The sequence below is a fragment of the Sorex araneus genome, chromosome 3 (assembly GCF_027595985.1).
Source record: "Sorex araneus isolate mSorAra2 chromosome 3, mSorAra2.pri, whole genome shotgun sequence".
Taxonomy (NCBI): Eukaryota; Metazoa; Chordata; class Mammalia; order Eulipotyphla; family Soricidae; genus Sorex; species Sorex araneus.
This window is the reverse complement of record NC_073304.1, coordinates 175580105-175602654: the sequence shown is the minus strand read 5'-3', so window position 1 is coordinate 175602654 and position 22550 is coordinate 175580105. Positions and strand designations below refer to the sequence as shown.

General features: G+C 50.1%; 2 protein-coding genes across 4 annotated transcripts in view; one reads left to right on the top strand and one right to left on the bottom strand.

The window, feature by feature from the left end:
* The window catches only part of PKNOX2 (PBX/knotted 1 homeobox 2), a 179195-nt gene extending 164341 nt beyond the window's left edge, over positions 1 to 14854 (bottom strand). For both annotated transcript variants that reach the window (XM_055134024.1, XM_055134027.1), the window contains exon 1: positions 14767 to 14854. The gene's annotated coding sequence lies outside the window, so the exon portion shown is untranslated. The remainder of the gene's footprint in view (positions 1 to 14766) is intronic.
* A 202-nt stretch (positions 14855 to 15056) lies between these two features.
* TMEM218 (transmembrane protein 218) overlaps positions 15057 to 22550 on the top strand; it is a 10815-nt gene continuing 3321 nt past the window's right edge. The window contains exons 1-2 of one of the 2 annotated variants that reach the window (XM_055134028.1): positions 15057 to 15154; positions 22310 to 22419. In XM_055134028.1, the coding sequence (XP_054990003.1) occupies positions 22310 to 22419 (110 nt within the window). In that variant the 5' untranslated portion in view covers positions 15057 to 15154. Of the gene's footprint in view, positions 15155 to 17017; positions 17067 to 22309; positions 22420 to 22550 lie in introns of those variants that run through there. The other variant, XM_055134029.1, reaches the window with a different exon arrangement.

Below are 22550 nucleotides of genomic sequence, written 5' to 3'. Positions count from 1 at the left end.
CTGTTTTTTCCTGTAAATTCTACATTTACAAGCAAAAGAAGATACGGGGGCCTGTGGGAGAAACTAGTCCAGTGACCTCTAGAATTCATGTCAGCCAGATCAACTTCACTTTTAATCAGGTGAGATTTCCAGGATGCTTCTTTTTGTTGTTTGCTTTGGGGTCTTGGGGGTTGTTTGTTTTGGCTTTTTGCATTACATCCGGCGGTGCTCAGGGATTACTCCTGGCTCTGCACTCAGGAATTACTCCTGGTGGTGCTCGGGGGACCATATGGAATGCCGGGGATCAAACCCAAGCTCCAACCCACGGAATACTTCTGATCCAAAGAAGGCTCAATAACAATGAATGCCCATGGTAAGTCAATAAATACTTGTGGAATAACATTTTTTAAAGTTTCTCTCCAGCATTGAGATTACCCTCATTCTGAGCAGACAGAGGCTAAATGAGAGAGAAAAGAAAAGAAAATGATCTTGTTTCTGGGATAAGGCACCACAGTCTAAACAGGAACGGGACCTCAGGCACTCCATGCCCTGCTCGCTTGCAGACAAAAAGAACAAAACCGTACTTCCAAGATTCCTGGGCCAGCGAAAGTGTTCCATCCCCATGATCCATGGAGCATCTAGGTCTATTTCTGACCAAAAGAGTGTTCCTTCGCAAGAAACCAACACTTTTGCCGAGTTGAAGAATTTGCTATTTCACAGCTTTAGCTAAACAATGCTAGCTTGATCATCAAATATTAGAATTGGGAGAAACAAGCATTGATGCAAGTAAAAGAATATTCTGCTGCTGATTTAAAGACAAGTGAATCGCTAAATATTTTTATTAGCAGCAAATTTGCTGCTTGCTGGAACTAATTTCACGCCCTGTAGATATGGTGCTTAAGCTGAAAATGGCGTTAAATTGCTCTCTCCTTGAGGCGGGTAAAGCGCCTGGCAGCAGCAACCGCTAGGTGGCGTGGTCAAGGTCGTTCCTCTAAGACAGGCAGCTCAGAAGCCAATCTGAAAGAAGCCCAGAGGAAGTCCCGCCCTGCGCTTCCCCTGCTGTTTGGGTCTCATTTACCCAAAACTTCTAAGGAAAGGAGTTGCCTGGAAAGGGCCATTCCGCCTAAGGTTCTGGACGCTCCTGTTTTCATTAGTGCCTCTAATTGCCCATCACTTGTGATCGTGAAGTTCTTTTGTGCGTTAGGCCCGTCTCCTCAACACATCCCATACTTTCTAGAAAGGGAAGGTTACGTCTCATCACCAGAACTGGAGGTGCAGGTCAGGGAGCTAGGAGAGAAGGAAGGAGGGAATAGATGATGGAGGGCTAGATCAGCTGGACCAAGGGAGGTCAGGAAAGGCCACAGTACACCTGGCCACAGTAGCCCTGGGGTGTGAGAGCTGAAAGGCTCCATGGAGGCCAAGGGCTGGGGTCAGGGAACTGCTGTGGTCCAGAAGCCAGCCATAACCCAGTGGCATAGCAAACAGGAGAGGCGTTCTGGGGGTGGGGGGGAAGGTGGGGGGGAGGACCGAAAAAAGGCAGAACCAACTATATAACAGTTAAGTAAAGCAAGAGACCAAAAGATCAAAGCAACAGTCAGGAAATACATAGACGCTGAGCAAGTCACACAAGAAGGTTGCTTAGCAGTTGTTAAGTACGAGACCCCACATGATTCACATGAGTGAGTTTTGCCAACTCAGACTCACTTTCGTGTGCAACAGAATTGCGACGTTGGCAGATTGGATCCAGGGCAGCTAAGGCCCTTCCCATTTCTCCTCTTCCCTACCTGTGGGCGTGGTTCCTAACTCTCCAAACACAATCCCTCTTCCATGGCAGGCATATCTGGAATACGTTTCTACATTTGTTCTAAATACAACTCCAGAAAATCTTATCTGCATTTCAAAACTCCGTTAAAATGTCATTCCCTTCTCTTTTTTCTATTCCTTTTTTGTTGTTGTTGTTGTTATGCTCAGGAGTAAATCCAGGTCTCCTCCATGCAAAGCACGCACTATGTCATCTATTATTATTATTATTATTATTATTATTATTATTTGGGGGTCTCCCAAGCAGTGTTCAGGGGAGACAGGGGCTACCCCCAGCAATTCGTGGGTAACTGGACCAATGTTTCCATGCAAAGGTCCGAGGACATGGGGCTGCATGGGCCAAGTGGTGTGGGGGATCACCAGGGCCACCCCATGGTGGTTGGGAGCCACCAGGGCCATACAAGTGATGTTTGGAGACCACGTGATGTTGGGGATCAAACCAGAGTAAAACACAGGAAGGCACCTTAACCCCTGTACCATCTCTCCAGACTAAACTGTCATCTTCCTTGTAGCTCTCCTTGCTCTTTCCCTTAATTGTAGGATAACATAACCTCAGGTAGTTTAGGTTTATTGGGTTATTCCCATAACAGTGCTCCTATTCCTCTGTTTATTTGTAGCTTCTTTCTTAGTGTTCTGTTGACTTGTAAATACTGTTTTTCTCTTCTCCTTGAGTCCTTTGCATAGTTTATTCAGAGCCATGTCCTTTTTGTATGGACACAGGAAGACTTAGAAAATGCTATGCTTTTGTAACCTGGGAGTCATTTGACTCTACATGATATTTTCCTCCTGGGTATCTCTTCTCTCGACCTAAGCCTCAGCTGCCCTTACTTCCTAGCACCCCCAAAAGCAGGGTCCCGACGAGGGATGGGACAGACCCAGGGCAAGCGGTGAGTTGTGTGCTACCCTGGCATCGAGATGGGCCTGGCCAAAGTGCCTAATGCTTAACTATAAGTTAAGAGCTTGGTCATGGACAAATGCTGTCATGACCCAAACAATGATAACTAGATTCAGACCCCACTAGGGTTAGGAATGATTAATCTGGCCTGAGTGCTGTAGTCTGAGTCTGTGGCAAGATGTTGCTAGGTGAGCTGCCTTGCAAGCCTCAATGTATCTCTTGCTATGTCCATACAAAAATAACTAGTAGACAGATGTGAATAAGTTCTTGGACTAAGGAAAGGATAAAAACCTTAAGAGGTATTTTACCTGCTGGCAGTCAGGAAGGGCTTTGGAATGCGCGGCTCTCAGGAAGGGCTTTCTTATGCTTCCTGGCTGTGTAATAGCCTAGAGGGCAAGGTGAAGAGAGACAGAGACAAGTAGGGGGAGAGACTAGTGAAGAGGGAGAATCCAGAGCTGTGGTAGATCCAGAGAGAGGACAGAGCTAGGAGTGCGGGAGATGAGAAAGATGGAAGATTGAATAAACGGTAACTAATCGGCAACCACCTTGGTCCTCATTCTTCCTTCGCCTGTCCTTGGCCAACGGCCGTCCTGATCCAGCCCATACACAGCGGTTCCAGAGCACTGAATGCCAGAGAGCCTGCAAAAGCACACACCCTTTGGCGTGCAATAGTTTTTTACACCTAATTAAGACACAATCTTTCCTTCCTTCCCTTTTCCTGGGCTCTCTAACATCTACAATATTTTATCTATATTTCATATTTAAAAAGTACATTGCCACAGTATGGATTAGAGATAACACATTTAACCACATACATGTTGACTTGGGGCCAGTGATGTCTTTCATCTCTGCTAAATCATGAGCTCCTTAAGACAAGAACAATGCCTTGGCCGTCTCTGAATCCTTAGCACCTATCCCAGAACAGAGCAGACTGGAGGTCAACATGAACATTAATTGACTCCAATGGGAGGAAATGTCAAACACAATGTATCTCCCAAGTTCTTATTAATTATGTTGTAAAATGGGTCATCAGGCAAAACCAAAGCCGAGCAGATACATACTCAGACTGGAAGGAGGCTTCAGTGCTACTGGGACAAGCTCTGACCTACACTGCATTTCTGCTGATGCCCTAAATGAAGAAATGTTTATTCAAATGCACGTGGAGACCCACTGACATTGGACAGGGGAGAATCAAGACTCTAAAAGTGAATCTGGCCTAGAGAAGACTGTGGGAGCTTAGATACCTGCCCAGCAAGAGTGCGGTCATGAATGCAACATCAGCGGCCAGGGTAGTACAGCAGGGAGGGCGTTTGCCTTGCACACAACTGACCCCTGCCCAATCCCCAGCACCATATATGGTCTCATGAGCACAGCAAGGGATGAATCCTGAGTGCAGAGTCAGGAGTAAACCCTGAGTACAGCTGCTGTGGCCCCCAAACAACTCAGCATCACTAAGTACAGCCCGGCAGCCCTGCTGGCTATAGTCCCCAGCACCTCAGCTGCTTTCTGGACACAACACAGCTAGGGCAGGTAAGCACCACAAAAGGGGGGTTAACCCTCAGTAAGCAAGCACTGCAGCTCAAGTGTGTGTGAGCACCATCACCACCTGATGAGCATGACTACAACTCGTGTGACCACAGGAGTGAGTAACACAATTAAAAGTGTGTGAACCTCAGTGAACACCACAGCCAGGGATGTGTGTGACCTGGGTCACTGCAACAACAACCTAACAATGAAGGGAGATGAGAGAGCAAAGTGGGGGAGGACAAAATTAATTTAAATATATAGAGGCCATGGAGATGGCACAATGGTCAGAGCACATGCCTTCCAGGTTCCATCTCTACTAACACATGGCCTCCTGAACAACCTGGTATAGCTCTGGGGGTCCCCAAGCACAACTTCGGGGCTCTGAAGGCTCCTGGGTACCAAGGTACCAGTTTAATTGGCCAAAAATTTCTGGGAGGGGCTCTGGGTCTCCTGAGCACTGCTTGGGAGACTCCCCAAAATAAATAAATGTGAATATGGTGGACTTGGATCTAATAGTCTGAGAAACTAGCAAGAACATTTTAAATGGGCTGGAGTGATAGTACAGTGGGTAGGGCACTTGCCTTGCAGGAGGCCAACCTGCAATTCAATCCCTAGCATCACTATGGTCACCAAGCCCCACCAGGAGTGATCTCTGTGCATAGAGCTTGAGCACCACCATGTGTGTCCCCCCAAAAACAAGCAAGAATAGTCTAAGTATATATATAAAATATAAAGTATATAAAATATAATACATATATAAATTATGTATGTATATTATTATATACACATAAATTATGTATGTATATATTATGTATATATATTATTATATATAATAATATAAGGCCATTCTCCACACACTTGGATGAGCCTCAAGCATGAAGGGACCGGCAGTGGAACCCAGGTGTGCGGGACCCGGGGCTGAGATCTCCAAGCCTGCTTCGATTGGGACTGGGCCTTCTCCAGCCAGACCCCTTATTTTCCAGTAGCTTGGCAGCCACACCCACAAACTTCCCCCAGCACCGTGTAATCCCACCAATGGCCAACATCCAGAGACTATAAGATAAAGCTCCTGGAAGAGAGCGATGCAGAGTCTCTTGCCCCCCACATCTGGCTGTCTTCACCTAGGCCCCTCGGAGGGGACGGGTTGCCTTTCCCTCCCTGCCCCAAGCAGAGCCTTGACAGTTGAAGACCTCCGGAACCCAGCCACAGCCATGCTCAAGGCCACTCCACACACTCGGACGAGCCTCAAGCATGAAGGAATTGGCAGAGGAACCCAGGTATGCGGGACCCGGGGCTGAGATCTCCAAACCTACTTGCACTGGGACTGGGCCTTCTCCAGCCAGACCCCCCATTTTCCAGTAGCTTGGCAGCCACACCCACAAACTGCCCTAGGTGCCTTGTAATCCCACCAATGGCCAACATCCAGAGACTATAAGACCAAGCTCCCGGAAGCATGCAGCCGCTTTGCCTTGTTCTCCCTCTTGGAGAACCTGAAAAGCTACCAAGAGTTTATTGCCTTCATGGGAGAGCCTTGCAAGCTCCCCATGGTGTATTCATATGCCAAAATACAGTAAAAGACACATGCATACCTCTCAGAGAGCCCGGCAAGCTACCGAGAGTATCCCGCCCTCACGGCAGAGCCTGGCAAGCTACCCATGGCATATTCAATATGCCAAAAACAGTAACAATAGGTCTCATTCCCATTACCCTGAAAGAGCCTCCAATCGTTGGGAAAGACGAATAAGGAGAGGCTGCTAAAATCTCAGGGCTGAGTGTAACAGAGACGTTACTGGTGCCCGCTCGAATAAATCGACGAACAATGGGATGACAGTGATACAGTGATGTATAAATTATATATAAAATATTTTTATATATTTCTATATAGAAATATATATTACTTATAAATATATAAAATATATTAAATATATAAATACTTTTTATATCATATGAATATATATATCAATTTCAATTTCAAAACCAAATCACACATATTGAGTATGGTAGTGGTCCTGTTCGGCAGTGATTCATATGCAGAAGGGTTCGAAGCATCAGTTACTGCAAAGTAATACAAATACACAGTGACTGACCCCTTAGACGGAGGGCGCTTGATGGCAGTGTCCGGCCAGAGAAGTACAGTAGTGGCACAGCACTCCCTGCCTTGACTGCAAGTGTTCCAGGCAATCCTCAGGGCAGATTCTAAACCGGGCTCCAATGAGCTAAAACCAGGAGTGAGCAGCACTGTGTATGCACACCTCAGAAAACAGAAAACTTGGAAAAGTTTCACAAGGGTTTTCTGATGCTTTTCAAATGACCCTTTATGTCTTTTCACAAATGGCGGTGCAAGACTCATGAGTTGGAAGAGAAGGAAGGGCTTAGCTCAACAGAGGAAATTTCTGAGTTGTTTTTTGGAGTGTTTTTTTGTTGTGATCCTCCTGGCTCTATGCTCAAGGATCACTACTGGTGGGGCTCGGGGGACCATATGGGATGCCAGGGATCGAACCCAGGTCAGCCGCATGCAAGGCAAACACCCTCCCCGCTGTACTATCACTCTGGCCCCAACAGAGGAACTTTCTAATAATTTTTTTTTTTTTTGCTTTATGGCAATACACAGGTGGTGTTACTCCTGGTTCTGCACTCAGGAATCACCCCTGGTGGTGCTCAGAGGACCATAAGGGATACTGGGAATTGAACCCAGGTCTGCCACGTGCAAGGCAAACACCCTACCCGCTGTACTATTGCTCCAGCCCCAGAACTTTCTAAGATTTATTGTCATCCGACAATAAACTGCAGCTTTGAGAGGCTGAGGGCTCCCTCAGCAGATTCACGTGGTGGCCGGATAAGTATCTATGGGAGATTTGTGGAAGAGATTGCATGAATACACACACAAAGCAGAAATACCTTCGCTCATTAAACCTCTCAGTGACTTGTCAGAATCTGCAGTGAGGTCCCAACTCCTGATGTCCTACAAACCTTCTCGATGCGATCCTAACAGTGCCCACCCCACTCCTACCCTATTTCCTCTTCTGCCACCCCAGGCCCCTCCAGCTGCAGACCCTCCAGAGTGTGCCCCCACCACCCAGTCTGCTTGCTCCTGTCATTGGCTAGACATCGGCCGGCAGTTCTGGGCCCAGAAGCCCTCCCCCTGCTCTCTGTGGCTGACTCACAGCCATCGGGAAAGGCTCTGCACAAGAGTTACCTGGAGCACCTCCCCTGACCCCACAGCTTCCTCCCGTACCTTGGAAGCACCTCAGGTCTGTCTCTGATGAACCCTTTGTTCCAGCTCGTTTCCCTTGTTTGTCTGGAACAGGGGACCGTGAACTCGGGAGAGGGGGCCTGACCCTAATCTCCAACTCTGCCAGTTCTGAAACAGTCTGATGTTTGGTGCTGGGTTGGGGCTTGGGTTTCCGGTTGTTGCTCAGAGCTTAACCCTGGCTCTGTGTTCAGGAGTGATCCCTGGTAGTGCTCAGGGGACATGTGTAGTACTGGGATCAAAGCAGGGTTGCAACCAAAGCAGCCACAGATAAGACCAGTTCCCTCCTCCAGTACCATCTCTCCCATCTGAGATGATTGTTTTGCTTGGTTTTTGTTTTGTTGGTTTTTGTTTGTTTGGGACCACACACAGCTGTATTAGGGGATCACCCCTGGCTCCTGGTGGGGCTTGGGGGAACCATAAAGGGTGTCAAGGATCAAACCCATATCAGCTGTGTACAAGGCAAGTGGCCCTCTCTCTCTGGCTTGAGAGAACTAAGGGAACTGCATCGGGCCTTGGTTCCCTGGGTCATATCTGAAGCCAGGAGTAGGCAGAATCGCGGGTTTTCCGGGAGGAAATCACGCCTGGAAGCAAAGGCATTGGGGACCAATTCAAGGAATGACTCTCCACACGCTCCAGGGCTGGCTCCTTTCCCTTTACCCCTCACTGTGCCCTCTGTCACTCCCCCCCTTTCTCATCCTGTCCCCTGCTTATTCATTCCCCGCTGCTACCTGCACTGGCTCAGCCTGGGGGACAGATAGGCAGAGCGATTTTCTTTATCATCATTTACTTCTCAGAATAACCTACAGCCTGTCTCTTGCCCCCGGCCTTTGAGTCTGGGTAATAAACTCATATGCTCACATGTCCAACCCAGGGGAGGCGAGTGCTGTGCCCCCAAAGGTTGCAAAGCAAGGTTCTTGGGTAAAAGCCCCAAAACTGAGCTCCTGAGGCAGCCTTTGCTTCATCGTGGAGAGTGGCTCTCCCCATAAGAAATGTGCGCTATTTCCAAGCCTCCAGCTCCCCTGGAGCCACGCCTCGGAATCCGTGTGCTTCTGAGAGAATCATATTGCTAATCCTGCATTAGCTCTGAGAGCTCCTTCCTAAGTATCTGGTCTTTCAATCCCAGAACCCAGCACGAAGCTATAAAAAGCCTTTCCATGTGAGCAGCTGAGAGCTCAAATAAGATTTGTACTGTCCTTTCAAATCCCTCCCTCCTGGGCCTGCCCACCTCCTCCCGCTGGTGTCTGGACCACGGCTACACTCGCTACCCGCATGCAGGCCCCTGCTTTGAACTACCAGGATGCGGCCACTCGTGCTGGCTGGTGTGCACCCGCGGGCACTGTGACGAGAGGAGGCCTGGGGCTCAGGCTGTAACAGCCCCGAGACATCTGCCAGCCCAGAACCCCCGCGGCTCTCCTAATACCCTCACCTTCCCCGGAAGCCTGCAAAGCCCCTCCCCATGTTCCCGTGAGGTTCCAGCTGAGTCTGCCATTTATAGCCTCCAGCTGCTGGTGGGGCTGCACGCTCGCCCCCCCCCCTTCCTCCACACAGGCCCAGAACACACCCAGCCGGCAGCACGGGCAGCCTGGGCAGGGCCAGGGAACAGGACCTGTGGGAGGCGGTTCTGGGAAGGGGACCCTTCTGACCGAGATGGCAGTGCTCTGCTCCAACAGCCCCTGATGGCTCGACACCCACCCCTCCCCCACCCTCCCCCCTACAGCCCTGCCCCCTGGCAGTGCTGGCACCTTAGGGGCCAGCAGTCCTGTCCATGCCATGCCTCTCGCCAGCCTCACTTTGCTCATGCTCCCCCTCACTCTCTAGGAACACGCTGCAGAAAGGCTGCAGGGCTGCCGCAGGGACACTTGCTCCAGCAAGGGGCTCCCTGCCCGCTGCTGCACCTCCAGGGCCCCCCCGCCCTCCCGGCACTCTGGCTTTGCCAAGAGGAGCCCCGACTCCTCCAGCCTCTCCCTCGGCCCCTGCAGAAACAGGCAGTGGGCTCCCCTCAGAGGCCCAGTGGGCCCCTCTGGTGGCATCTGGGGACCTAAGATGTCAGATTCAGTGCGTCCCAAGTCAAGGCAAGCTTCCTTGTCCGGCCCAACAGCTCATGCAGAGAACAGACACAGGTGGGATTTTCAGTGGCGAGTATTCCCCTTTGTCAGAACTGGCAAATAATGGAGACATCCCCGTCAGGTGGCTTGCCTGGTCTCCGTGGGTCCCACTAAAGGGGGCGCTCTCCCTCCCCACCCCAACTCTGCAGAAGAACCGGCTTTGCTTCCCCCTCTTTTTGGTCTCCTTCCTTGCAGCTCCCCAGCTCCCCAAATCCAAATCCGGGCTCAACAATTTACCCAGGGAAGCCACAGAATATAAAAGCAGTCAGACTGGGTGGGGAGGGGGTGCCCCACATGACGGGGCTGCTAGCACCTCCTGCCAGTGCTGGCACCTCATGCCTGAGCTGTATGTGTCCTGACTGGCACCGCCGGAGGAGTCCCATCCGCAGGCTTCCTACAGTTAGGTCCTCTGCAGCGTCTCTCATCTGAACGCTCTTTGGGGACAATAATACTGGCATCTCATCACCAACCGAGTTCAGCCCTATTTGAATCTGATGAGTGGCAGAGCAGGAAACGCTAGGGCGTGCCAAGGGAGGGGGCACAGAGCTTCCCTCCTTCAGCTCAGGGCAGGTAGACCTGAGAAACCAAATCAGTCTTCCCCACCACACATCTGGGCCACTTCTCCCCCCAAAACACTTCCTTTTATCTATTCATTCTCACCATTAGGAGAGATGCCAGAGAGACAGGCCAGGGTTATCTCGCCTGCCTTGCATGTGGTTGATCCTGTTCCATTCCTAGCATATGACAACTGAAATCACCAGGAGTGATCCCCAGGCATGGCTCCAAAACCAAGAATAAATAAATAACTTTAGGAAAGTTGTGGTGGTCTCCTGAGAAAACACATTTGAGGTTAGATATCCTCTTGCCCTCTCTTCATATGTGATCACGTGGGGATCCCAGAGTCAAAACCCTGTGTCTGCTGCCCACCTGTCCCCACAAACCTCAGCCTAAACTCAGCTGTCCCGAATTCCTGGAAATATAATTAAAAAAAACACCTTAAAGATTATAGAGGGTTTCATCATGATTATAGATCATTTGAGAAACAAAAAGTATGAAAAACAGGGGCTGGAGCAATAGCACAGCAGGTAGGGTGTTTGCCTTGCACTCGGCCGACCCGGGTTCAATTCCCAGCATCCCATATGGTCCCCTGAGCACCACCAGGAGTAATTCCTGAGTGCAGAGCCAGGAGTAATCCCTGTGCATTGCCAGGTGTGACCCAAAAAAGAAAAATAAAAAAGTATGAAAAACAGAATTGGCCAAAATGATAAAATCTTCAAATAAGCCTACACACACTCAGACAGACAGACAGACAGACAGACACACACACACAGACACACACACACACACACACACACCGCATTTGTCTGCCCAAGACATGAAATGCAATTCAGAAATTGATGCATGATGCCCAACTACGAAATACCTACCCCACCCTGAGCAAGGAAAGAGACTCAGCACAAGCCAAAGAAACCTGGGCCCAGCGGAACCTGGGTCTGGATCCCAGCTCTGCCCTGGGCTAGGTTTAGCCGAGTTACTTAATCCATCAAGGTGAGATTTGACAGGTGGCCTGTACAGTCTCCAAAGTCTGTTCCAGTTCCAACATCCATGAGACGGACTCCGGAGACCTCCACCTCGAGAGGAATCAGAGCTTTTTCTTGTGAGTCTCCCAGTAGATATGGGGGGGGGGCACAGGGGGCCCACACAGTGTGTCATATTGACTCTGCTGTGGTGCTGCAGAATGACTGAGCACCTACATGACACAGGACAACTTAGAGACACTGAGATTCTCACTTCACACTCGTTATCCCGAAAAGCACTGCTCTGCTCTTCACTCCCCCCAACCACTTAAAAAAGTGAAAATCACTCTTAGTTTGTAGTAGGTAGCCATGTGAGGCCTAGAGGCTGATCCCCTATCTATACTATACGGTGACTACTGTGATCTATAAAGGTCAGGGTGAACCTGGAAGACAAGCAACTTGGACTCAACTACTGGCCAAAAACACCAAAGAAAACTTTTGTTTACTCAATTTCCAAGTGAGTAGGATGGATCAGTGGTAGCTCTTGAGTCTCAGCTGATAACCAGCAATTACGTAAGCTCTTGGAACCTTTTCACAACTAAACCAAGGCTCCAGGGTGAGAGACATAGTCAACAGACTGCAGTACAGTGTGCTCTGTATGCCGGAAGCCCAAGTTTGATCCCTGGCACTGCAAGGTCCCCCGCTGAGCACCACCAGGAGTGGTCTCTGAGCCCAGAACCAGGAGTAGCCCCGGCAAGCACCACCACATGTGGCCTAAGAAACAAAAAATAAACAACAACAACAAAAGCAGAGCCCCGAGAAATAGTACAGGAGGTAAGGCACTTGCCTTGTATACAGACAACTGCAGTTAGAATCCCCAGCACCAAATACAGTCCCAAATATAGTTCAAATACAGTCTGAGCACAGAGTCAGAAATAAGCCCTAAGTACTATGACTTGTGCTCCTCCCCCCCAAAAAAAAGGTATAGAACAAATTTAGGGCTCTCAAGTTAAAAAAAAACACTTTAATAATTATAAAATACTCCTCAAACTTGTGTACTTTCTTGAAATCGTATATTAAGTCCCACAATCTTTTTTCTTCTTTTTTTTTTCACACCCAGCAATGTTTAGTGGTTTTTTCTCAATATGCACTCAATAATTATTCCTGGCGATGCTGGGGAGACCATCTGGGATGCTGGGATCAAATCCGGGTCGGCCACATGCAAGGCAAATGCCCTACCCACTGTGCTATCGCTCCGGCCCCCAATCCCACAATCTCAATAATTTCTTTTGCTATTCTCCCTCTCACAAACTATTTCACACTTAAAAAACAATACACCCCCACCCCCGACCGCTTGAGAATGAAGGAACAAGGCACAGTGGTCACTGCTGCTGGTTCTTGGACTTCTCAGATTGTTCAAGAGAAAAGAGAACCGTAATGAAAACAAAGCGACAAGTATTGCTATAAAGCACCCGAGTGTACTCCACAAGTACAGAGAACAGAGGTGAGGAGTGGTGTGGAGCGGCACGGAGGAAGATCTGGTGTTCAGAAGATGGTTTTTAAACGGAAAAACAGTAAAGAGCGGAGGGATCAGCTGACTCTGACTAGGAGGTGGCCGAAGACGGCACCATGAGACAGCTTTTGCTCGTCGCAGTGGCAGAGGTGCCACAAGCTAATCAGAAAACCACTCCTCCTCCTTCTCACATGAGGAGGGGCTTTGAGAAGCCGGAGGGGAGGGGGGAGTCCCCTCTTATGAGACAGAAAACCCCAAAGGTTACTGCCAGCCAAGAAGCAGTAGTAAGTGTGAGGCACTTCCTCATTCTTTTTTTTTTTTTGGTTTTTGGGTCACACCCGGCGATGCACAGGGGTTACTCCTGGCTCATGACCTCAGGAATTACTCCTGGCGGGGCTCGGGGGACCATATGGGATGCTGGGAATCGAACCCGGGTCGGCCGCGTGCAAGGCAAACGCCCTACCCGCTGTGCTATTGCTCCAGCCCCGGCGCTTCCTCATTTATGCCAGATTCTTAATTTATAATTATACTAACGTTCATTTTCCCAATCTCAAGCTTTGGAACATTTTGTGCCAAAACCAGGTGCTCTCAAACAGTGCTCAGGAGGCTCTGGGCTGCTCCTGCCCATTCTTTGCCAATGGGGCCAGCAGATCATGGCAGGTGCTTGTGGTGCCGGGTCACCTCGGGGTTTCTTGGGTCACACCTGGCACGTGTGAGGGGGCCTCTACCTGAAGGACCATAAAGGTGTCTGCCTGTACTTATACCAGTCTCCAGCCCCCTGCCCCCCAACCAGTTCATAAGGACTCAAAACTTGCCCTGCTGAGATAGCACTGTAGCACTGTCGTCCCGTTGTTCATGGATTTGCTCGGCAAGCTACCGAGAGTATCCTGCCCGCAGGGCAGAGCCTGGCAAGCTACCCGTGGCGTATTCGATATGCCAAAAACAGTAACAACAGGCCCTGCTGAGATTGTCTACATAATATTATTTCCTATTATTCCTCTCACTCTGGCTTTCATCACTGTCCACGTCACTCCCTGGAACTTGGTGTTCATTCTTGTCTCTTCAACAAAACTAGTTGTCCTGGGATTTCTGTCCATCTCTGATCCCCTGTCCCCCACCCTGCCCCCAACACGAGGGTCCAACTTCTGACTATAACCCGAAGATGCCCATCAACCCCAGTCCAGAGAGAACACGCTCCCCACCACCCCCTTCGTCAGTGAAGAAGCACCCTGAATGACACCAAGTACTGTGAAAATGTGAAAATCGGGATCATCTCTGGGGGTGATTCACTATAAATGTGGCTTGGCACATGGCTACTGTTTGAAAGTGTTTCTCAATTGTTTCATGTGCTTCGGGCATCAAGGAACGGGACGCTATTAAAGGAGATTCCACATCCTTTTTGTGTGTCCCCACACCGTCCCTAAGCGTGTTTGGCGACATAACGCTGCTTCCATGGGAAGGAATGCATCAAAGTCACGGCTGCGGGGTCAGGAAAGGCTCAGTGAAGTCGAGCCCACGTGATGGGCAGTCAGTGGAACTCACGGTCTTCTGGGTCACCCGTGGTGCCGGCCAGAGTCACTGCCCAGGACAGAACCTCGGGCTCAGAGTGTTGTGTGGGGGCTTCGTCTGGGATTGGGGGGGGGGTGCCTCAAGCACCTCGGTGGGGGAGGGGCGGGTGTCACATCGGATTCCGTCCCTTTTCCCTCGTGAGCGCCCAGACCCCGGCCTGGGTTCTACAGGCCTCGGGATAAACTCTCAGCACGTCGGGGCCGGCCTGGAGCACTTCAGGGGGAGTCTGCGGGGAGCCCGGGGTGGGGTGGAGGTGTCTGGGGACAGCAACAGCGGCTTGATCGTGGCGACCCCGCTTCTCCTGCCCACTCTGCCCCGTACGTGAGGGTGACCCCAGCTAACAGGACAGCGCCAGACTCGGCGAGGGGGGTCCGTGAAGGCGTGTCGTCGCCACTCGTGCTTCTGACTCGGTTCCCTGCGGGAGGCGGCCCGGGGTGCCCCAGGCCGGGGCCGTCCCCTCGGCCGCCTGCCCCCCGCTGCAGGAAGCGGGCCGGGGGCCGACGTGCCCCGCAGGCTCCGGCACGGCCACTAAACCTGCATGCCCGCACTACGCAGCCGTGGGCTTCGAAATGGAGGAAAGGGGTTACCTGGTCCCTCGGCTTCACTGCGGGGTGGTGCGGTCTCCATGGCAACGACGAGGGCGCTGCGCCTCTCTTCCGCCCAACGACCCGCCCTCAGCCTACACTGGCCAATGGTGAAGTGGGTTACCACAGCGATGGTATGATTGACGCGGAGCCGGGGGGGCGGAGTCAAGATCGCCTCTGGCACCGACCAATCGGAGGCCGTAACGGATTGAAAGTGCCCACCTCCGCCGCGTTGCCTGGACAGCGGCAGAGCGTGAACCAATAAAGGACAAGCTGGACTTTGAAAGAGCAGCTCTGATTAGCGAGAGCGAACTCTGCCAGACGAAAGCTCCCTTGTGATTCGCCGCCAGTCCCCACAGCCTCAGAGGCCTGGAAAAAGGAGGACTGCGAGGTGAGTATCTCCGGGAAGGATGTGGGATCCACTAGGGATGGGAGCCGTTAGGGATGGGGGAGCCGCTAGGGATGGGACTCGCTAGGGATGGGGGACCCGCTGAGGCGAGAAAAGAGGGAGAGGGCCGGGGCCGAGGGCAGTGCACCGGCCTCTTTGGACATCGCGCCCAGCGGCCGGAGAATAAATGGACTGGAGTCGAGGAGGAAGATAGATTTGCTTTCCCGGGCTTCCAGTGACGCGGCTGCGTGTGATTTATGTCCCTGGGGCCCGAAACAGGAGCCTCTCCGACCTGGATCTTTGGTCATAGCGGGCAGACGTTGGGAGGAGGCGCCCTGCGGGGCCCGGTGCTGGGGGTCTGCAGCAGCGGCTGGCCTAGGAGACCCTCGGCTGTGGTAGCAACAGGCGGACAAGACGGACGGTGGTTGCTGCACCATGGAAAAGGGGTGCAAGCACGTGATCTGCACCCCCCCCCCCGGCCCGCCCTCCCTGTCGGGCATGTTTTAAAGCTGATGCCATGCTGGAGGTGGCGTTTACGAGGCTTCGCCATTGATTTTTCCCCAGACTTGCATTTATTATTGTTGTTGTTGTTGTTGTTATTGTTATTATTATTACTTTTGGGTTCACACCCAGCGATGCTCAGGGCTTATTCGTTATTCCTGGCACTACACTCGGAAATTACTCCTGATAGTGCTCGGGGGACCACATGGGATGCTGGGGGATTGAACCCGGGTCAGCCGCATGCAAGGCAAACGCCCTACCTGCTGTGTTATCGCTCTGGCTCCTACATTTACATTTTACCAAATGGCAAAGGTAGTTGGCATTGCCAAGCCATTGTTAAGTATTTAAAGTTGAAATTTGGGGGCCCGAGCGATAGCGCAGCTGGTAGGGAGTTTACCTTGCACCGGGCCCTCCTGGTTCCATCCCTGGCACTTCCTAGGGTCCCCTGAAGCCACAGGAGTGAATCTTGAGTGCAGAGATAGGAGTAAGCTCAGCAACACTGGGAGTGGCCCAAAACCCATCACAAAAAAAATTTAAATGTTGAAAAATAAAAGAGTGAGATCAGGGGCCAGAGTAATAGTTTAATCCCCGGCATCCCATATGCTTCTTCCCCCACCCCCATCCTCAGGACCGCCAGGAGGAACCCCTGAGCCTGCTCACATCCCTGGTGTGACCCAAGAAAGAAAAAGAAAAGAAAAGTGAAATCTTTCCCGTCCCACCCCAGCCCACTGGTTTTGCGAGTTTGGAATTCTTATGGAAAGCAGAAAGGGTCCTCCAGAAGGGCGAGTTGTTTTTAGTGGCCTCTTGCTCTCTGCTGCTTTCAAGGGTTGGAAATCTGGGCACAGCAGAGGGGCCTGTTTTGTCTCCAGCAGCTCTGGGTCCATTTACCCATCACGGACTCCACAGTGGTGCTGGGCAGCAAACCCAGCTTCCCAGGAGTGGGTGCCCCCAGGCCTGCCTCCATCAGCCGTCCAGGCTAAACATGGAGGACAGCTGTTCATGAATGGCATCAGGCCACCTCTAAAGAGCTGGACTGGGACTGGAGCGATAGTACAGCCAGTAGGGCATTTGCCTTGCACGTGGCTGACCTGGGTTCAATTCCCAGCATCCCATATGGTCCCCTGAGCACTGCCAGGAGTAATTCCTGAGTGCATGAGCCAGGAGTAACCCCTATGCATCACTGGGTGTGACCCAAAAAGCCAAAGAAAAAGAAAAAAAAAAGCTGGAAAGACTTTCCAAAGGAAGGCCTCCCTGCAGACCCTCGGGGGGAAGGAGGCCCTGGGACTAGCTCTGCTGTCACCTCCTAAAGAAATGGTGAGTTTAGTCTGACTCGGCTCTCTGCTTTCGGGGTCACAGACTTTAACATTGAAACCAGGTTGGCTGACCATCAGTTCTCCGAGAAGTTTTGGAAAAGGCCTGTACTTTATTTATTTATTTATTTATTTTTTTGGGGGGTTACACCCGGCGATGCATAGGGGTTACTCCTGGCTCATGCACTCAGGAATCACTCCTGGCGGTGCTCAGGGGACCATGTGGGATGCTGGGAATCGAACCTGGGTCGGCCGAGTGCAAGGCAAATGCCGTACCCGCTGTGCTATCGCTCCAGCCCAGGCCTGTATTTTAAATAAAAGCAATGGTATTTTTATTTCGTCATCATGCTTTACGCAGTAATTTGGCTATTCCAATATAGGAAATAGTCACAAGTACTTGCCCATGCTACATTACCAAGATAGACGACCAGACACTGGCCTCTCCCCCACAATAGCTCCGAATACTCTACTGGGGCAGTTGATTAGTTAGAAAATGTAAGATTTGTTTATAAAGTGATGGACCTCGTTCTTTGAAGAGTTTGGGGAGATCTGTCTCATTACAGCAACAACACACATGGGTCCCAGTCTCTAAAGAACTTCTAAGCTTCTATGTGGGGTCAAAGGTTAATGCTGCTAGTGGTGCCAACTTCAACCACCGTTTGCCCCTTATTATAGGTGTTAGAATCGGTCCCAGTCTTACAGGATTTTTTGTCATGTCTGAAGCAGCAACAATTAAACTGGGTTAGTTGTGTTACTGGCGTGATGCCATCAGCTCTGTCAACCGATCAGAAAATCTTAGTCGCCTCCCTTGATCCCTTCCATTTCCACAGCTGGGACCTGAATTTAGGCCCACGCAGTCTCTGACCTGGAGAAGTGCTCCGTCTCCTGACTGGCCCATATCTCAACTCATATGCACCCCGCCAGCAGTTACCCTTATAAAAATTAAGAATTTCTAAAAAGAATTGGTTCCTGGGGCCCTCCCCTACTCCACCTCTCACCCTCTATACTGATGTACCAGTACATTGGGTGGGATGCGAAGGAGAAGGCAACCAATCTGGATTGAGAAAATATTAACACACGAGGCTTCCCCTGCAATAACATGTTAGTGATCTCTTATACAAGGGCTTAATGGCTCCAGGGTCAGATACATTAATCTTCCCACACTTTTCTTTTAAATAATCTTTTTAAAAGATAATTGTTAGTGAATTATTCATAAAAAGCAATACAAAATAAATTAGTTGGGGCCTGCTATGGGGGAGGCTTGGGTGGGAATATTGGAAATAAGGGTGATGGGAAAGTGTAATGATGGTGGGATTGGTGTTGGAATATTGAATGTAATGAATCATTGTGAACAACTTTATAAGAATAAAATAACTTTTAAAAAAACAATTTTTAAAAAGAAGTATTATTCTTAAGGGCATAATGAATACCATACCAGTAAGATGAACATTGATATTTTAGCACATCTGGAGGGTTTTATGTTTTTGTGGGTTTTGGGGGGTTCTTGTGGGGTAGGCTCTCTCTTTCTTCCCCTACTCCTATCTCTCTCTCTCCCTACCTGTCCTCTCTCTCATAGGACCAAGTATTTTTATTACTTTATTTTATTTTGTGTTTTGGTTCACACCCAGAAATGCACAGGGGTTACTCCTGGCTCATGCACTCAGAAATTACTGCTGGCAGTGTTCAGCAGACCATATGGATGCCGGGAATGGACCCTGGTTCGGCCACATGCAAGGCAAATGCCCTACCTGCTGTGCTATCACTCCAGCCCCTAGGGCCGAGTATTAAAGCCAGGGTTCTACACATGCAAGACAAGGGCTCTACCTAATTTATTATTAAATAAAATGCCACCAATTTAGTTAGGGTCTCTTTGTTCTCTCTCCTGGCCCCCTCCCCTTCCCTTTTTCCTCCCCAGTGGAATTTGCTCTTCTGAAGTTGCTAAGCATCACTGAAGCCCATGATTTAATAATTTTGTTATATATATATATATACACATATATGGGCTGGAGCGATAGCACAGCGGGTAGGGCATTTGCCTCGCATGTGGCCAACCCGAGTTCGATTCCTCCGTCCCTCTCGGAGAGCCCAGCAAGCTACCAAGAGTATCCTGCCTGCACGGCAGAGCCTGGCAAGCTCCCCGTGGTGTATTCAATATGCCAAAAACAGTAACAAGTCTCACAATGGAGACGTTACTGGTGCCCACTCGAGCAAAAAAATTAGTGAGGAGCAATGGGATGACAGTGATAATGATACTGATACAGTAATATACATATATAACTATTACTCCTAAGGTTTTGTTTTGGGACCATACTGGTGATGCTCAGGGATTACTCCTAGCTCTGCTCTCAGGAATTCCACTGGCGGCTCACAGAGGATCCTATGGGATGTCAGAGATTCAGTCAGGGTCAGCTGAGTGCAAGGCAAGCACCCTACCCACTGTACTCTCTAGCCCCCTTAGGTTCATTTTTTAATTAAAAAAGCAAGTAGCTGGGCCAGAGTATCGTACAGCAGGTAGCACACTAGCCTTGCACACAGCTGCCCTGGGTTCGATCCCTGGTACCACAGACAGTCCCCTGAGCTCCCCAGGAGTGAGTAACAGCTGAGTGTTCTGGGTGTAGAGCTGCAGATAGCATCCATTCTCTTATCAATGGATAGTTGTGTTCCCTGCCCCTCCTGCCATCAGGCTTTGCTCTTCTGAATGAAGCTGCAGTGAACATTCTGGAACACGGCTCTTTATGAAAGTGGTTTTCCAACACTGGCTCTCCTGGGTGGCGACATTGCCCCTTTGATGTTCTAGAATTTGTGAAAGTACATGTGATCATATTTTTTTGGGGGGATGCTTGCGGGGGTTGGGGCCATAGCCAGTGGTGCTTAAGGATCACTCCTGGCAGTGCCGGGGAGCAAACCAGGGTGAGTCGTACGGAGGACAGCTGCCTTAATTTCTACATTCTCTCGCCGGTCCCACTTCAGGTCATTATGGGAGGCGCTGGGGGCCCCCAGAGGCAGCCTGGAGCCACCAGGTATCCTGCAGAGACTGGGACAGTCCCTCAAACCAGAGTTGACCCTCCCCGGGTATAGCTTGTGAGTGTCCCACTGGCACTTCCCATCTGAGCCTGGAACCTGACTCTTTTTCACATAAACCACATGGATTTGGGGACCAGTTTGCTGGGTAACATTTCCAGGAAAGCAGCTGTAATGTAAATCAAGGGGAAGTCTTGCGTTTTCCATGGCTTGGCGCCTCCACAACACAGCCTTCCCTGGACATACCTGCCTTAGCCCACCGCCGTGGCTGTGCGCTTGATGCTAAGTTTAGGTGCGAGCATCTGACTGCTATACTCGATGAGCTATTCGGGTGCAGTCAACCTGAGCGCTTCTGTATTTAACATATGTTGTTTATTATGAACTACATTCCGTTGGAAATTGGCTTCTGTAGATGATAGAAAGGAGAGATTTACTTTTATTATTTTCTGATTGGGTAATCATTTGTCCAAGCACCATCTATGAAATTCTTTTCCCAAAGGAATGCTAAAGCTAAGTCTGTCTTGTGCAGAACGCTTATAAATGCATGGTGTTGCTGGTTCCCTATTTTATCCCACTGGTCCCTGTGTCTTCATGCCACAATCACACTGTTTTAATTACCTTGGTTTTATAACGGATCTTGCTGAAGTCGTTAACAAGAAAGGCAAGTTCTCAAAATTGTTTTTGCTATTCTTGGACTTTTGCTCTTTCATATTTAGGATCAGTTTCCAAGTTCTACAAAAAATTATTTTGGGAGCTTGGATAAGAATTGCATTGCATTGGGTGATTAAAGAACAGTGAAATCTTTTTATAGTGAACCTTTCCAGCTAGCAGCATGGGTGATGGCGCTATTCAGGCCCCCTTTTCTTTAAATCTTTGACTACATTTTTATAATTTTTGCTGTAAAAATGTTACATATATTTTGTTGAGGTTAGTCCCACTTATATAGATATGCATACACAAATCTTTATTTTAAAAGTTTCAAATCTATTTAAAAAGATAAGAAATGGGGGCATTATCCAGCCTCAACAATGAGCTCATGGGCTGTTTTGATTCAGGATCTTGCCTTCTGTGTTCCAGATAATTGGGAAGTTTCTAGACATCATTTGCCATTATCTGTATTACATCTCTCTGTGTATATATAGATATAAAATCTCTTAGCACTCTTTCCTCTATATCATTACATTTTAGGGGGGAGTTGGACCATACCTAATAGTACCTGGGAGTGATTTCTGACTCTGTGCTCAGAGATCCCTCCTGGCAGTGCCCAGGGGACCATACGGGGTACCTGAGATTGAACTCAGGCCAGCTGCATGCAAGTCCTTATGCTCTGTACTGTCTCCATCTCTCTGCTCTTACTTAGTATTTGCTAAGTTATCTATGTCTAAGCAAGGTGTCTTAACATGTCCTACCATATTTCTTTGTCCATTTCTTGCAGTGATTCTTTCCATTTGTTTGTCTTTAGTTTGAGATTCTGTTTTAGCTGGATATTTGTTTGACCTGTAATTCGCTGAATCATTGTAGGACTTTCTTTAATAAAGTTTTTTAAAGCTTTACATTCTATTTTGCTTGATCCTATTATTTCAGCTCGTGTTTTGATTACTGTAATTTAAAAAACACAAATAAAACTTAACCATCTTCACCCTGTCAATGTCCCCCCTTTGGAGAGTGTTTCACTCTCAGCTGACCGCATGCAAAACCAAGGTCTTCTTCACTCTGGGTGTTTCCCAGGCTTTTCTCGCCAGTCCCTGGGTCCTTTCTGCCTGGCCGCTGCATCCCTGGGAGGCAGGAGCTCCGTTCCGGCCGAGCCTGAAACTCTGGGAGCACCTCCGGGGCCTGGAGCCCTCGGTCTGGTCTTCACGTGCAACACCCCCACCCCATTGTGGCTGAACCCACAGCCTGACGGGCTTGGCCAGCTTAGCCAAGTCACACCTTCTGTTTCCGGGACCCCTATCACCCTCTGGCCCTGCTGCCCCAGGGAGCAGGGAGCTGTGTGCAGGGTCATGTCCCTGCCTGCTCTCCAGCCCTTTCATCCCATCAGCCCGTGAGATTATGGGGGGGGGGGCGGCTGGGTAGAGCGCAGGTGGGCACCTTCCAAAGCCCGAGGGCCCCCAGCTCCTTCCTGAGAGTCAGCAGAAGGTGGCCCAGATTCAGACCACTCGGAGCAGAGCTGGGTGGGCTCACCCCGGAGAGAGGCTTGCACCCCAGATGTGACTCCCTGCGGGGTGGGACCTGGCCAGATCAATCCTCACACACTGGTCAGCAGAGAGTGGGGGGCAGGGGTCTCCACCATGTGTATCTGGCACCGCTCACACTCTCTCCCCCACAGATGACCAGCACGGTGCTGGGCGTGGGGAACGGCGTGTTCATCATGGCCATGATGTGGGTGTCGGCCTTGGTGCTGTTCATGCTGCTGTCCAGATCCACGGGGGTAGCCAGGTAAGGCCGCTCGGCCCTGGCAGGGGCAAGCAGTCAGAGCAGGACCGCTGACGCTCGGAACACTGGGCCTCCAGGAGCGGGTCTGAGTTGCACTGTGACCTCTCACCATCGGCACCAACTTGGCTGCTGAG